At 38.3% G+C, this 12,855-nt stretch overlaps 1 protein-coding gene across 1 annotated transcript; it reads left to right on the top strand.

The window, feature by feature from the left end:
• Nucleotides 1–5,752: 5,752 nt before the first annotated feature.
• LOC137169568 (pro-opiomelanocortin-like) lies at nucleotides 5,753–12,204 on the top strand. Its single transcript, XM_067572840.1, has 3 exons — nucleotides 5,753–5,983; nucleotides 9,151–9,277; nucleotides 10,238–12,204. Exons 2-3 carry the CDS (start codon nucleotides 9,158–9,160, stop codon nucleotides 10,895–10,897), a joined length of 780 nt encoding a protein of 259 aa, XP_067428941.1. The 5' UTR covers nucleotides 5,753–5,983; nucleotides 9,151–9,157; the 3' UTR covers nucleotides 10,898–12,204.
• Nucleotides 12,205–12,855: the final 651 nt, after the last annotated feature.

Raw genomic sequence — 12,855 nt, forward strand, 5'->3', positions numbered from 1 at the left:
AGCTAAAAGACTGACTAATTCAGAGCCGTCTTTAATAATAACCACTCATTATTTATTTAAACTTGAGGATCTCTTTATGCTTGCAAGCAATTGCAATTTCTGTTAAATTAATTTCCTTAATGTTATCAAATCAAAGACTAAAGTGGAGAGGATAAATGTAGTCAAAGTGCCCCTATGCATTATGATTATGCATTACATAGATTATGTTGTTGGCCAGTTATCTTGGTGGCTTTTTTACACAGATAACACTGCTAACATTTAGTTAAATGCCAAGCTTTGATTTTCGGTAAGTTATCGATTTCCTGAACATTTTGTGGTGACAGTGTGTGACCCACCGTAACTCTGCTACCTGGCATCTGTGCATCAATGACTAGTAACATTAGCGGCGCACTCGTGAGTATCAATGGTGTGTATGTGTATGCGTGCTATGTGAGAATCTGCCTAGGTGCAAGGGTTAGGATTGATTTGGGCATTCTCTCAATAAGCAAGCAGAATGGATTTGATAATGAAGCACTGACAAGCACACTGAAAAGAGCACCGAGGGGATATACCAACGCACTAATCTTCAACAAAATGATACCTTCATACTCTTTTTCTAATCAAGTGTGCACATACTCTGCCGAAGAACTGACAAACACTGTATTTCCTCATCAAATTATATACAATACAATGTCATATTTTAGCATTCTGAATCATGTGTGTGCAAATCTTCATATTAGTGTACAAATGCTGTCTCAATATTGACTTTATTTGAGAATTAGATAGACAGGAAACAAGCCCTTCAGTCTTCTCCAGATGAGATCGTACGATGAGCTGTTGAGAAAGCATCTTTCTTTTCCCTTCATGGTCTCTAAAATCTCTGCAGATTGATGAGATGATAACACTTGTATAAATGACAGTTGGTTAAATGGCAAGTCTTTATTAGGCAGTGATTCACGCCCTGCACAGCCTTGTCTGGGGGTTGCATCGTTATCAAGCGGTGGAATTACACTCCAAAGGGCTGTTAGAATGCATCATCTCCATTTGTTTTTAACCTTTCTTTATCCATCGAAGAGATGGCTTAGCGGGCATGTTCTTTTTTTTAAGCGTTCAGATACTGTGATGACTCAGATTCACAAGCAGGAGCTGCCCAGTGCAAACAGAGGAAGGCCACATGGAGGTTAAGTGGGTTAAATCGATGGAGGCTTTGGCCCTTGTTGCTCAGTGAGAAAAAAAACTGTTACTGTTTTAACCCTCTATTATCATACTTATATATCCACAGTTATATTTTCAAACAACCTTGGTCAGGCTTGATTGTGTGGAGTTTCACACTCCTCCTACTGAGCACGATGCTTGTTATTTGTGAGTTTATTACAACAAGTAGCAGTCTTTCAAAAACTGAAGCATTTGGCTTTATTCTATTTCTCATTTTATCCTAAAGTAAATATTATCTGTGTTATATTAATGAGGGTTCACAGATGCTCTTTATGCACTATTTTAATCTTAAAATGTGAGCAGATGATATTCAGAAAATCTGTATTTCCTCACTGCAAGGTGCTGATAACCCTAACTCTAACCCTGATAACAATGTCAGTAAATGTGTATTAAATAGATTGAAATGCATAATTAAAAAGACAGGGTGGTGGGCAAAGAAATAACATAGTGAAGAACTTTTCCTCTAAATTGTAAATCAGTGGGATATCAGGTCAGGATGGAAAGGCAGTTTATCAATTTTATAGGAAGGGTGAAAGAGCAGGGCCATTCAAAAATATATGGTGGGTCAGCTCAGGAGGTAGAGCAGGACGTCCACTAATTGGAAGATCCTCCAGTCCGCATGTCGAAGTGTCCTTGGGCATGATACTGAACCCCATATTTGTTCCCAATGGCTGTGTGAGTGTGTGTGTGTGAATGCATTAGATTCCCCTCCTGATGAGCAGGCTGGCATCCAGGTAGCCCCTGTCATCAGTATTTGAATGTATGTGTGAATGGGTGAATGATGGCATGCAGTGTAAAGCACTTTGAGTGGTCACAAGACTAGAAAGGCGCCATATAAGTGCAATCTAGTGAAGTGAAGTGAAGTCTGTTTACCATTAACGAAGCAATATATTTTGCAAACAACAGTGCGCTGAAGTGTGAATGGTCTGTGTTATTTGAGCAAGATGAAAAGACGTCAAATTAAACCTCCTTGCGTCCTCTTCCCAGGTGATAAACTGCTGTGAGTTATGATACGTAACCGGAGGAATGCTGTGAACAAAGCATTTTTTCTCACACTCTAAAAATAGTTTGAGATTAGCTATCTCTGCTCTGTTTTTTTGCTGCAGACCTATCAAATAAGTTTTATTGTGAAATGTGGATTATCTGCCTTAATTAAAGAGTTTGAAACACTTTTGGCATCCTGATAAAAGAGTAATGTACAGTCAGGCATTTATTTTCTTACGTAACCTTATTATCATTTCTCAAAATGTTGTAGGTGTGCTTTTTCCTTTTTTTAAGCGTTTGACCAGAAAATGAACAAATTTGAAAACATATCAGTCTAAATGACCAAAATTCTGCTTTTGTTAACCTTTTCTCTCTTTTTTTTGGTAATGAACATTGTGAGGGAATTTTCATATATGTGTCATATATGAAAATGCTCCTATTTTCATATATAGACAGGTGACAAATTAAAGGAAAAACCAACATAAAGTGTCAAGTCTCTGGAACTCTACCGGAGGGATGAACATCATTCTTCAAAAAGATATTCCTTCATTTGGTATTTTGATGATGGTGGTGGATAGCGCTGCCTAACATGTCAGTCCAAATTCTCACATAAGTGTTCAATTGGGTTGAGATCTGGTGACTGTGAAGGTGATAGCATATGATTCACATCACTTTCATACTCATCAAATCATTCATTGATCCCTCGTGCCCTGTGAATTGGGGCATTGTCATCCTGGAAGAGACCACTCCCATCATAGAAATGTTTCATCATAGTACAAAGGTGATGACTCAGAACAACTTTGTATTGATTTGCAGTGACCCTTCTCTCTAAGGGGACAAGTGGACCCAAACCATGCCAGCAAAGAGCCATCCACAGCATCACAGAGCCAGCAGATCCCTTCACTGTAGGGGTCAAGCATTCAGGCCTGTACCAGTTTTTCCTTTAATTTGTCGCCTGTCTATCTGTGCCATGTATGAAGTTGCTCCTTAGACAAGCAGACAGTGAGGAACAGCTGTCTTCTTCCGGGTCTAGCCCACCTGGCTTCATGATTGTTATTCAGTAGAGAGTATATCACTCTCTCATATGCAGCCATCCGTGCCATTGTTGTAGACCATTCTTCGTAGTGGGGCAGGCATTTCTTCCTCCAGTGTCTCAGTAGTATCCGTTTGGCTGTTGTGAGGGCCAAAATGATCCATCTCTTTTTGAAGGAAGAGAAGTCAGAGTCCTGGAGCTCAGTGGTTGAGCCCGAGATAGACAGTTTTGTAGAGATTTGGAACTTTTTGTTTAGGACTTCAAATATAACCTCTTGGGTCTTATTCCAACAGTCCTTTAGTGTTGGACATGTCCCAAATATTTGTAGGAAAGAGGCACCATTTCCTTCAAATCTCCAGCAAGAATCTACTGGTATCAGGTTCCATTTATATAGCTGTTGTGGTGTCCGATGCCATCTGTGTATTATTCTTAGTTGAATAACCCTACTGCCCATTTCCTTGTACATTGTATTAATGTTATTCAAACATGGCTTCCAATCCGCAGGAGATATGTCCAAAGCCAGGTCTACTGTCCGGTGTTTCTTGATCTTGAGCAAGGGGTCACATAATAGTTCCTGTAGTAAATGATAGATCTTGGGAGCAATGTCCCTGCATTATAACGATCTAATCAGCAGTTCTTCAATCAGACTACCCGTGGGGCAAGTAAGCGGGCTTCCTAACCATTTAGACAAGACACTTTGCATTTGGACATACTTCCGAAATTAATTATGTGGTAATTTATATTTATCTACTATTTGGTTGAAGCTTTGATAGTGCTTAGTGTGGCTATCAAATAAATGCAAAACATAGGGAGTCCCAGCTTTTCACCATAGTGTCCAATTAACTGTTTTGTCTCCAATTAAAATTTACTTATTATTCCATAAAGGTGCTTGAGGGGATTTGAATAAATCCCAATGAACAGCTCAATGCAGTTTTTACCACATTTATTTAGTGTTAGTGATAATAGGATGATCCTTCTGTTGTAGCAACTTTGTGCCAAATAGCTCGGACCAGTGAGCTAGCCCACCACTGACTTCAGTCTTATCTGGAACCAGCTTGGTATATCTCTGGCCTCACTATCCGGTAACCATGTTCTCATATACTTTATATTGATAGCCCAGTGGTACCATTTAAAAGTTGACCAAAGAAAATCTAAAATAAGAGTATCAAAAACTCTGAAGTAGGAATTGGGAATATTCAGAGGAAGGTGGGATAGTTTTTTATAAATCACAGGTGCAGTCATTTTTTTAACGAAGTGTATTTTCCCCCAAAGTGAAAGATGAATTTTGGTCTACCTTTTTGTTAACCTTTCCAACAACAAAGCACTTATTATAAAAAGAATGTAATGTATTAATTTGATAAAATCAATCTTTAAAGAAATAATTAATAGTTATTTATACATGTATAATATGACATCAATTAAATTATTTTTCTTATATTTTAATATAATGATGATGATATTAATATACATCCAAGTATCAATAATCGTAACAATTAATGCTTACAATATTTATTGATACATTTTACTGAATAAATAGCTTGTTTACTGTATATGGTAACTGTGTTGAACAAGTTAACAGATTTTATGATGCCTTTTCAAAAATGTTATTGCATCTACTAACTTTTTTCAATGTTTGTTTGAGTCATATTCATTATTTAGTTACTGATAAACATGTTTTTTCAATTTACAAATGAGGTAAAACTGAACATAATGGACTGCGTATCATCAAAGGAAAAAGATAAATCTCTCCGTCTCTTACACCTACACTTACTCTTATACCTATTCGGTGTGGTTCGTCCTTGTATATTATTCCTTGGGGGAAAAAAATCTATACACCTGTAGAAAACAGGAAAGTGAATGTGTGTATTGAATAGGTGAAAGAAAAAGTAATTTTCTTTTCAACAGCACAACCTTTTGTTTTATAAAGCACTGTGGGTGTGTGTGTGTGTGTGTGTGTGTGTGTGTGTATTCTGACTCCTCACTCCGAGTGTAGTCATGACGTCTAACCAGTGAGTCAGGTCTTCCTAATGAAGTTTCCACAAAGGGACGCATGCACACCTTTTGAACCCAAACTGCAGAAAAACGATCCAATCAGCCAAATTGATTTGCACACTTCCCCCCGGCTCTCTGTCCTTTTTGAAAAGATGTTGCTCTCAGCGTTGTGATGTCAGCGATTAGGGCTGACCTTTGAGGGATTTAGAGCAGGGTTGACATGAGTCCACTAAGGAACAGCAGTTGTTTCTTTATCATTGTGTAATGTAAACATGCTGTCAAGAAATTTCCCTTAGTGCACTGAAATGTCCCAATAATCACCCATCCATCCTTGAAGGCTTTTAAGACTGCACCTCAACCAGAGGAAGCAACAGCAGGAGGAGGAGGGCAGCAACTAGTTCTTTAACAGTTCTCTAATGCTTCACCTGTTGTCTGGTGATGTGAGCGGCTCCATTGATTAAAATGTGTGGGTGGCATTTAACCACCATACACACAAACAGGCAAACGAAACTCCTCCCCTCCCAGATGGAGCAGAAGACCCCTTTACCTCAATCACACCCTGAGGCCTTGAGACTCCAAGCTCCGTACTTCGTGCGTCTATAAAAAGAGCTTTCCTCCTCGAGGAAGCAACAGCAGACTACTGAGCATTTCATCACAGACCAGAGAGGAAGCAGGAGAGAAAGAGAGGGATCACAGTTAAGAGTCGCCACTCAAGAAAGATCTGTGGATAAACGGAGGGAGGAAAAGAAAGAAAAGAGAATAACAAAGGAATTGGAGAAGGTAAAAAAAAGAATTATCCTGAACTTGTTTGTGAATTCCTGTTGTTTTGGCATGGATCAAAATTGTGTCTGGTTGTTGGTAGCGTCTTGTTTTTCTGAATGAATAAGTCACTGACTAACTGATTAAGGATTTATGGGCATTTTCTGACACCTCCAGCTCTGTAAATGATCATACAAGTGGATTTTTATCTTATACTAACATCACAGCCTTTTGAGGAGTATAGTTGTCTTAGGTGACATTTGAATTGCTTTCCATGAATATAGAACAATACTTTTACTATTCTAACTGTTAGACTCTATAAATACCTCCATACATCATCAACACATAAGGTTTCCATGTATTTTAATTGCAGCTCACAGTCTTCTTTATCAGAATATGATTTCTGTGGAGAGCAGAGCTCAGCTGAGTGAGTCATACTGTGGGAAGAGTGTAGACAAGTCTCTGCCAGTGTTACAAAGACGATGGCCCACCAAGGAGTCACTGCTCAGAATAATAGAGAAGTGAGAGAGTACAGCAAAGGAAAGAAAATGACCTAATTCCCTGTGTAGAACAAAGATGGGATTTTTTACAAAGAGCTTTAAAATGTTAACATCTGTGAAATTAGTGGAATCAGATGACAAACAGGATGTCAAATTTAACAACAAACCGGTAGAGATCAATTGGTCAGTGGTAAAGTTGAATTAAGTGCTTTCTGTTTGTGGGACTCTCTAAAATAAAATAGCTTTTGTCTCTGATTAAATGGTTCAATGTGGGGAAAAGCAGGGAGAAGAAGTAATAATAAACACTGCAACAAAGAGATGAGGGGAGGCATTTGCCTGTTGGAGATGCATCTGAAGGGAAGTCACTGACTGCTATCATCTATTGATATCTTTCTCTGTATTCTATCATAGTGTTTCTGAAATGTGTGGGGCTGTCATGAATACACGCTCAAACAATATATATATATATATATATATATATATATATATATGTCTTCTTGCATGCATGCATCCATGTATGTGCATTGATTTCTTTCCTTTAAGTAGCTGAAAAGGTAACCTTTGCTGGCCACTTGTCTCACAAAGCCTTTAATAGTCATTTCACCTCACCGACCTTTCAATTCTTGGCCGCGGATCCCTCTATTAAAAGGCAGGCAATTCGATGCCTATTCACTAATGTAATGAATTGCTTAATGCCACCATTATCATTGTTGTTTCCCCTTGCACAGCTATGAAAGAAGGAAGGATGCATTCATTTTTGTTTGTTTGCTTGTTTCTGGTTCTTTTTTTGCAGCAGGGTTACTGCATGGGTCATTTGGATATTAACACAGTTTAGGGACTGTAAGAAAATGATTTGGGTTGGGAATGAGGCTGAAACTTTTTGTTTGACTTTTTAAAGTCCCCTTGAATAAGAAAAAAAAAATCCAACACCTTGACCCAATTTCAGGCATTCCCTGCTGATAAAACATGGACTTTACATAGCCCAAATAAGAGCGGAATAAGAAATTGCCAAAAGTATGTAAAACATAAATGATGCATTTTATTTATCATGCATTCCAGCTGTTCTCTCTTTTTTTTCTCTCTTTTTGAACCAAGAGCTACTAAATGAACAGTAAGCATCAGTAGAAGAGCCTGAGAAACCCTGTTTCCTAGAAATTCTGTTTATATACCACTAAATTGCAACAGCTAATACATTTTGAAGGAAACATAATGTTGCCCGAACTACATATTCTGTCAACATCATGAGAAAATGTTGCTAATTAATCTCGGATGTCACAAAAATGTTGAGTAAAATCTGCACTGACAACATATTTAATTTTTATTATAACCACTTTTATTTTATTTATATTTCATTTATTTTACACAAAAATATCCAGTCTTGTGGTGCAATATCCACCAGTAGTTATTCAACCTTTTTGTGGCTTTGTTTCAGCAATGGCAGCACTTGGTTTAGGTTAGGGAAAGATCCCTAACCCTAACCCTATCCATTAATAGAGAAAAAAGTCAGTTTATTAACATTTAGCTGAAACCATAATCTTTCACTAACTTTAACCAAAGTGCTTTTATTGTCTATACCACACACAAGACTCAGGGTGTGAACTTTCATCTCCAGTGTTAATGTCCTACATTTTGTACACCCATCATCCACCCCGACCTCTGTGCAGTACATAAATGTAGCGCTTCATTCATTCGAAAAAACAACGTAATTGGGCAAATAATTTAGTAGTATTAGTAGTAAATGTAATTTCTAAGAGACAGGGCTGGAGTTATGCCAAACTTGCACTATAATACAGGTTTACTTGTCTTTAGTTCTGTTATAATGACATGCTCCTTAGAGAGATAATCCCTACTTACAGGTGGAGATCCAGGTGTTTGTCAAAACTGACATTATAGTTTTACCAGCTGCATGTTACTACATGATTAGTGTAAAACAAAGCCCCAATACAGAGACACGATTATTGTCCTCTGCATTTGGAAAAACGCAGCTTTATGGTCCATGGCAGAGACAAAAAGCATTTTGTGAACATAACTATTTTGATGTTTTTTACAGAAAATTTTTGCAAGAAAAGACTACCTTCCCCTCAGCAAAAGTGAAAAAAACAAAACATAATCCTCCCTCATTTCTGACTCCACCTGCCCCCTACCCCACAATAATTTTTGTACAGTCCCTTAGTGTTAAAAACTGCAAACCCTAATTGAGCCTCCTTTGGGAACTCTTACAGGCAAGGCTCCAGATGAACTGTCACATTTTCCTGTGCTTTCATTATCAACTACTTTTAAATTAGATGAATGTGACGCTGATAAACAAGACCATCTGTTACAATATGCACGATGTTGGCTAGAAGAGGAATGTTGATTACTGGTGTTTGAGCTCACAGTTATTATTCAGCCATGACACACACAGCTACGAATCCACCACTTATCTCACAGATAGTGTTGAAACATGTCAAGTTATATAAGGGAGGGAGGAAAGTGTTACGCAATACCGCAATGATCAAGAGACACCTAGGGTACGTCTACACAAAAGTATCAGTTTCTTCCGATTTAGGAATGACTAAGTGAATGTTTGGGCATCAGACAGTCACACTGTCTTGTTATTAAAGACTTTTGTTTTCTCTGAAGAGATTCTCCCTGCTTTCTTTTCAGCTCATTTACTCGCTTGTGTTTGTTTCCTCCTTTCTGCACCAGGCTGACGATGGTGTGTCTATGTTGGTTGTTAGTGGTGGTGATGGCATATGTGTGCGTCCCGGGGTTCGGGTCTGTGTGCTTGGACAGCTCCATCTGCAACGACCTGAGCAACAAGGGAAGGATACTGGTAGGTCTAACTTTCTTTCTATTTTCTCTCTGTTAGTGCAAGGCTTTAACTTTATTTGTATAGCACGTTTCTTTGACAGGGTGATTCATAGTAGATAAGACATGGAGATGATATGGAAAAAGAGAAAATATACAAATATCACAAAAAGTGGGAGAGCAAAGTTTGAGCTTTGAAGTTCATTGTTGATCTTGGAAACAGCAGTTGACAAAACAGCCTCACCTCAACCTCCAACTGTTTTGGAGCTTTCAGTCGTATCACAATCTATTTTTCTGAATCTTTCGAGGCTCAACTTGAAGTCCTTAAAGTGCTAAAGAAAAGTGGAAATTTGAACATCTACTATTCCATGACAAAAGGACAAACTCTTTCTGCATAGAAAGATCATGTGAGGCAATTGAAAGCTCCAGAACAGTCAGAAAATGCATCTCGAGGTGAGGTCAAAGATATATATTTTTTTTTTGTGCAGGTCTAAAAATAGTTTAATAAAAGCAATGACAAACAGATATATATTTAGCTTTGATTTTAAGATGATAACAGTTGAAACAAGTCGAAAAAATCTTCAGGAGGTTTGTTCTCGATCTGTGTTTCAAAGAAGTTACACCAAACCATTAAAACCATTAAGTGATTGACAAATGACTTGAAAGGATTAGTTAATGAATAATCAGTTAACATCTTCTGCCTCCAGCTTGAGGATCTGTTGCTTTTCTTTGTCGTATGTATGTATGTCATATCAGTGTTTTGTGTCCATGTCCAAATAGTTTGGATATATTCAACTGTATGCATGTATTGTAGGAAATTTAAACGCATCCAATCATTGATCTTCCCAGTACACTTACTCTGTTTAATACAGTCAACTTGCTCATTAATGCATCATCATTAACTCTTCTTCCTGCAAAGGACGCACACACACTTTACATTCAGTTTTGAAACGTTGCTGGTGTCTGTGTGATTCCTTCCTCACAGGACTGCATTCACCTCTGCATGTCTGTGATCCAGGCTCAACTCCCAGAGGTCAGTGCATTGGCCCTGAAGGTTAATGATGATGATGACCTCTTATTCAGCATCCTTTCGGCCACACTGGCCTCTGAAAATAAGATATCAGAGTCAGACCTGAGAGACAACCGCGACCAGCGACGCTCCTATTCAATGGAGCATTTCCGCTGGGGTAAACCCTTTGGAGACAAGATATCAGAGAAAAAGCTGAAGGCCCACAACGACAAGAGACGCTCCTATTCAATGGAACATTTCCGCTGGGGGAAACCCTCCGGCCGCAAACGCCGGCCAGTCAAAATCTTTGCCTCCCCTCTGGAAGGAGGGGGCTCTTCTGAGGGCAGTTTCCCCCCTCAGGCTCGCAGGCAGCTGAGCAGTAAGGAGGATGAAGCAAAGGAGGACACGACTCAAGGATTGCCCCAGGCGATGGTCAGCTCCAAGTCACATGCCCAGTTGAGCCCGCAGGAAAGAAAGGATGGGACCTATCGGATGAGTCACTTCAGATGGGGGAGCCCACCTGCCTCTAAACGTAACGACAGCTTTATGAAGCCGTGGGAGGAAAAACCTCAGGGGCAGCTGGCTAAGCTCCTCAGGAACATTATAGTCAAGGGTGTGCAGAGGAGAATGGGATGAATGGAGGATGGAGATGGGGGGAAGGAGGGTTAGCTGATAGAGCCATTGCATGTTACTACCCACAGCTCTTAATTTTAAATTACAAGAACTTGTCACTGTCATTAGTATGTTGTTGAATGTGTTTTCTGGGACAAAGGTTTGTCTTATGACCTTAACGTAAGATAAGCAAGCAAGAAACAAGGCAGTTTTATGGTAAATAAAACAGCTGATGCACCCATTGACTCACTTGAACTTCTTGGCCTTGACTTCAAAGCTTCCTTAGGAACATTTTTTCTTGTTGGAAAAGTTACTACTGATCCAAATGTTTTGAAAAAGGAAGTAAAAAATGAATGCCAGCCCAGGCCTTGAGGTGGGTGTAAAGGAAAGTATTTTAAAAAGCATACAGTTTGTTTTACAGAGTGGTATCTTTTTGTAAATTATAATAACATTAAAGATTATTCTGTTTGCGGCATACAGCTATGGTAATTGTCTGACTGATTTCACATGAAAGGAGAATCATCAATGACACCAGTCACCTGATGGAGGCCATTAGATGCACCTGAGAGCTCTGGAAAATTTCCAGCAAGTGGACTTTGTGCTAAGAACTGACTGAAAATGACAAAACACGAAATATAAATATAAAAATATGTGTTATGAATATACTGGTAGGGCTGATATACAAGTGGTAGACAAAATAATATGAACAACTGATGAACATGAGACTTTGTCGCAATTACAAACACTCCAACAAATGTGGGTTATAGTTCTGTCCTTGGAGGCCTAAAGAAAAAAAAGAAAAAGAAAAACTGCCTCAAAAGAAACTTTAAACAGGAAAAAGAATGAAGAGACCCACTATCAGGTCTTATCTTTCATGTAGCAGTGGGGATTTATTGGCCTACTTCAAAGTTAAAAGATCTTTTTCATGAATGTTGTTGGCACCCTGCATACATTATGTGAGCCAGTGCCAGCTGGTGACTCAAAAAATTGGGGAGGACAGGAGGAAAACCGACCCACAGCGTCATGTTATTTTACACTAGTTGACTACTTATCTCTACTTTCTTATGTTCAAGTTATGTTATGTTCTTATGCTCAGATGCAGGGCCGTGCAGAGACCTTTAGAGGGGCAGGTGCTCAAAGTTAAAAAGTGGCACATGGAACAAGATTTTAAAACACCATACACCAACATAATTTATAGCATAACCTCTTAAATTATAGCAACCCATATTCAAACAGAATGTAACATGGACTCTTACAACAAACCATATCAGACTATATCATTGTCCCTGACCAGATGAAATCAGAGGGAGTGACAATTTTATATGCCATCACCAAATGGCATATAAAACAATTTGCTTTCAAAAACGAAAACAAAAACAAAAACAAAAAATGAGTGGTGAAAAGGCTATTCCCTTAAAAACACTTAGCATATACGTCTTGTTTCTAAACAAAGACGTGCTCATTTTAGCCGTGGAGTGGTTCAGATGTGTCATTTTTACCAACAAAGTTAACTTCAAATTTTGTGACAATAGATTTATGTTCTCATCAAAAACAGACAAGATATCACATGATTTACATGTGTTTGTTATATATTTTCTTAGCATACAGAAATATATTAAGTACCACAAAGCTTATAATGTGATACAGGTTCAGATCAGTACTGAATACTAGAAAGACTGAACACTAAAAACATTCACAGATCTAAAAGTTTAGGTTCACATCAAAAAGTATTAATTCATGTATCAAATACATGACTTACACACTCTTATCTATATGCACAACATACAAAAAATAGCTGACAGTGTTAACACTGTTGTTATTCTAGTTACTTTAAGCTTATTACTCAATATACAGTTCATCTTAAAAACGAACAAGAATGAAGAAATGAAGAAATTCTCATGAACGAGCAGCCAGACTTCCTGCACACTCATTCACAAAGCACACAACATCAACAGGTGACTGAACAACCAATCAATTAAAAA

This window comes from Thunnus thynnus, chromosome 18 (genome assembly GCF_963924715.1).
Source record: "Thunnus thynnus chromosome 18, fThuThy2.1, whole genome shotgun sequence".
Classification (NCBI taxonomy): Eukaryota; Metazoa; Chordata; class Actinopteri; order Scombriformes; family Scombridae; genus Thunnus; species Thunnus thynnus.

Coding starts and splice junctions, on each gene's coding strand:
- LOC137169568 (XM_067572840.1), top strand. CDS start 9,158: ATGGTGTGTCTATGTTGGTTGTTAGTGGTGGTGATGGCATATGTGTGC. Junction 9,278..10,237: donor GCAACAAGGGAAGGATACTG/GTAGGTCTAACT, acceptor CCTTCCTCACAG/GACTGCATTCACCTCTGCAT.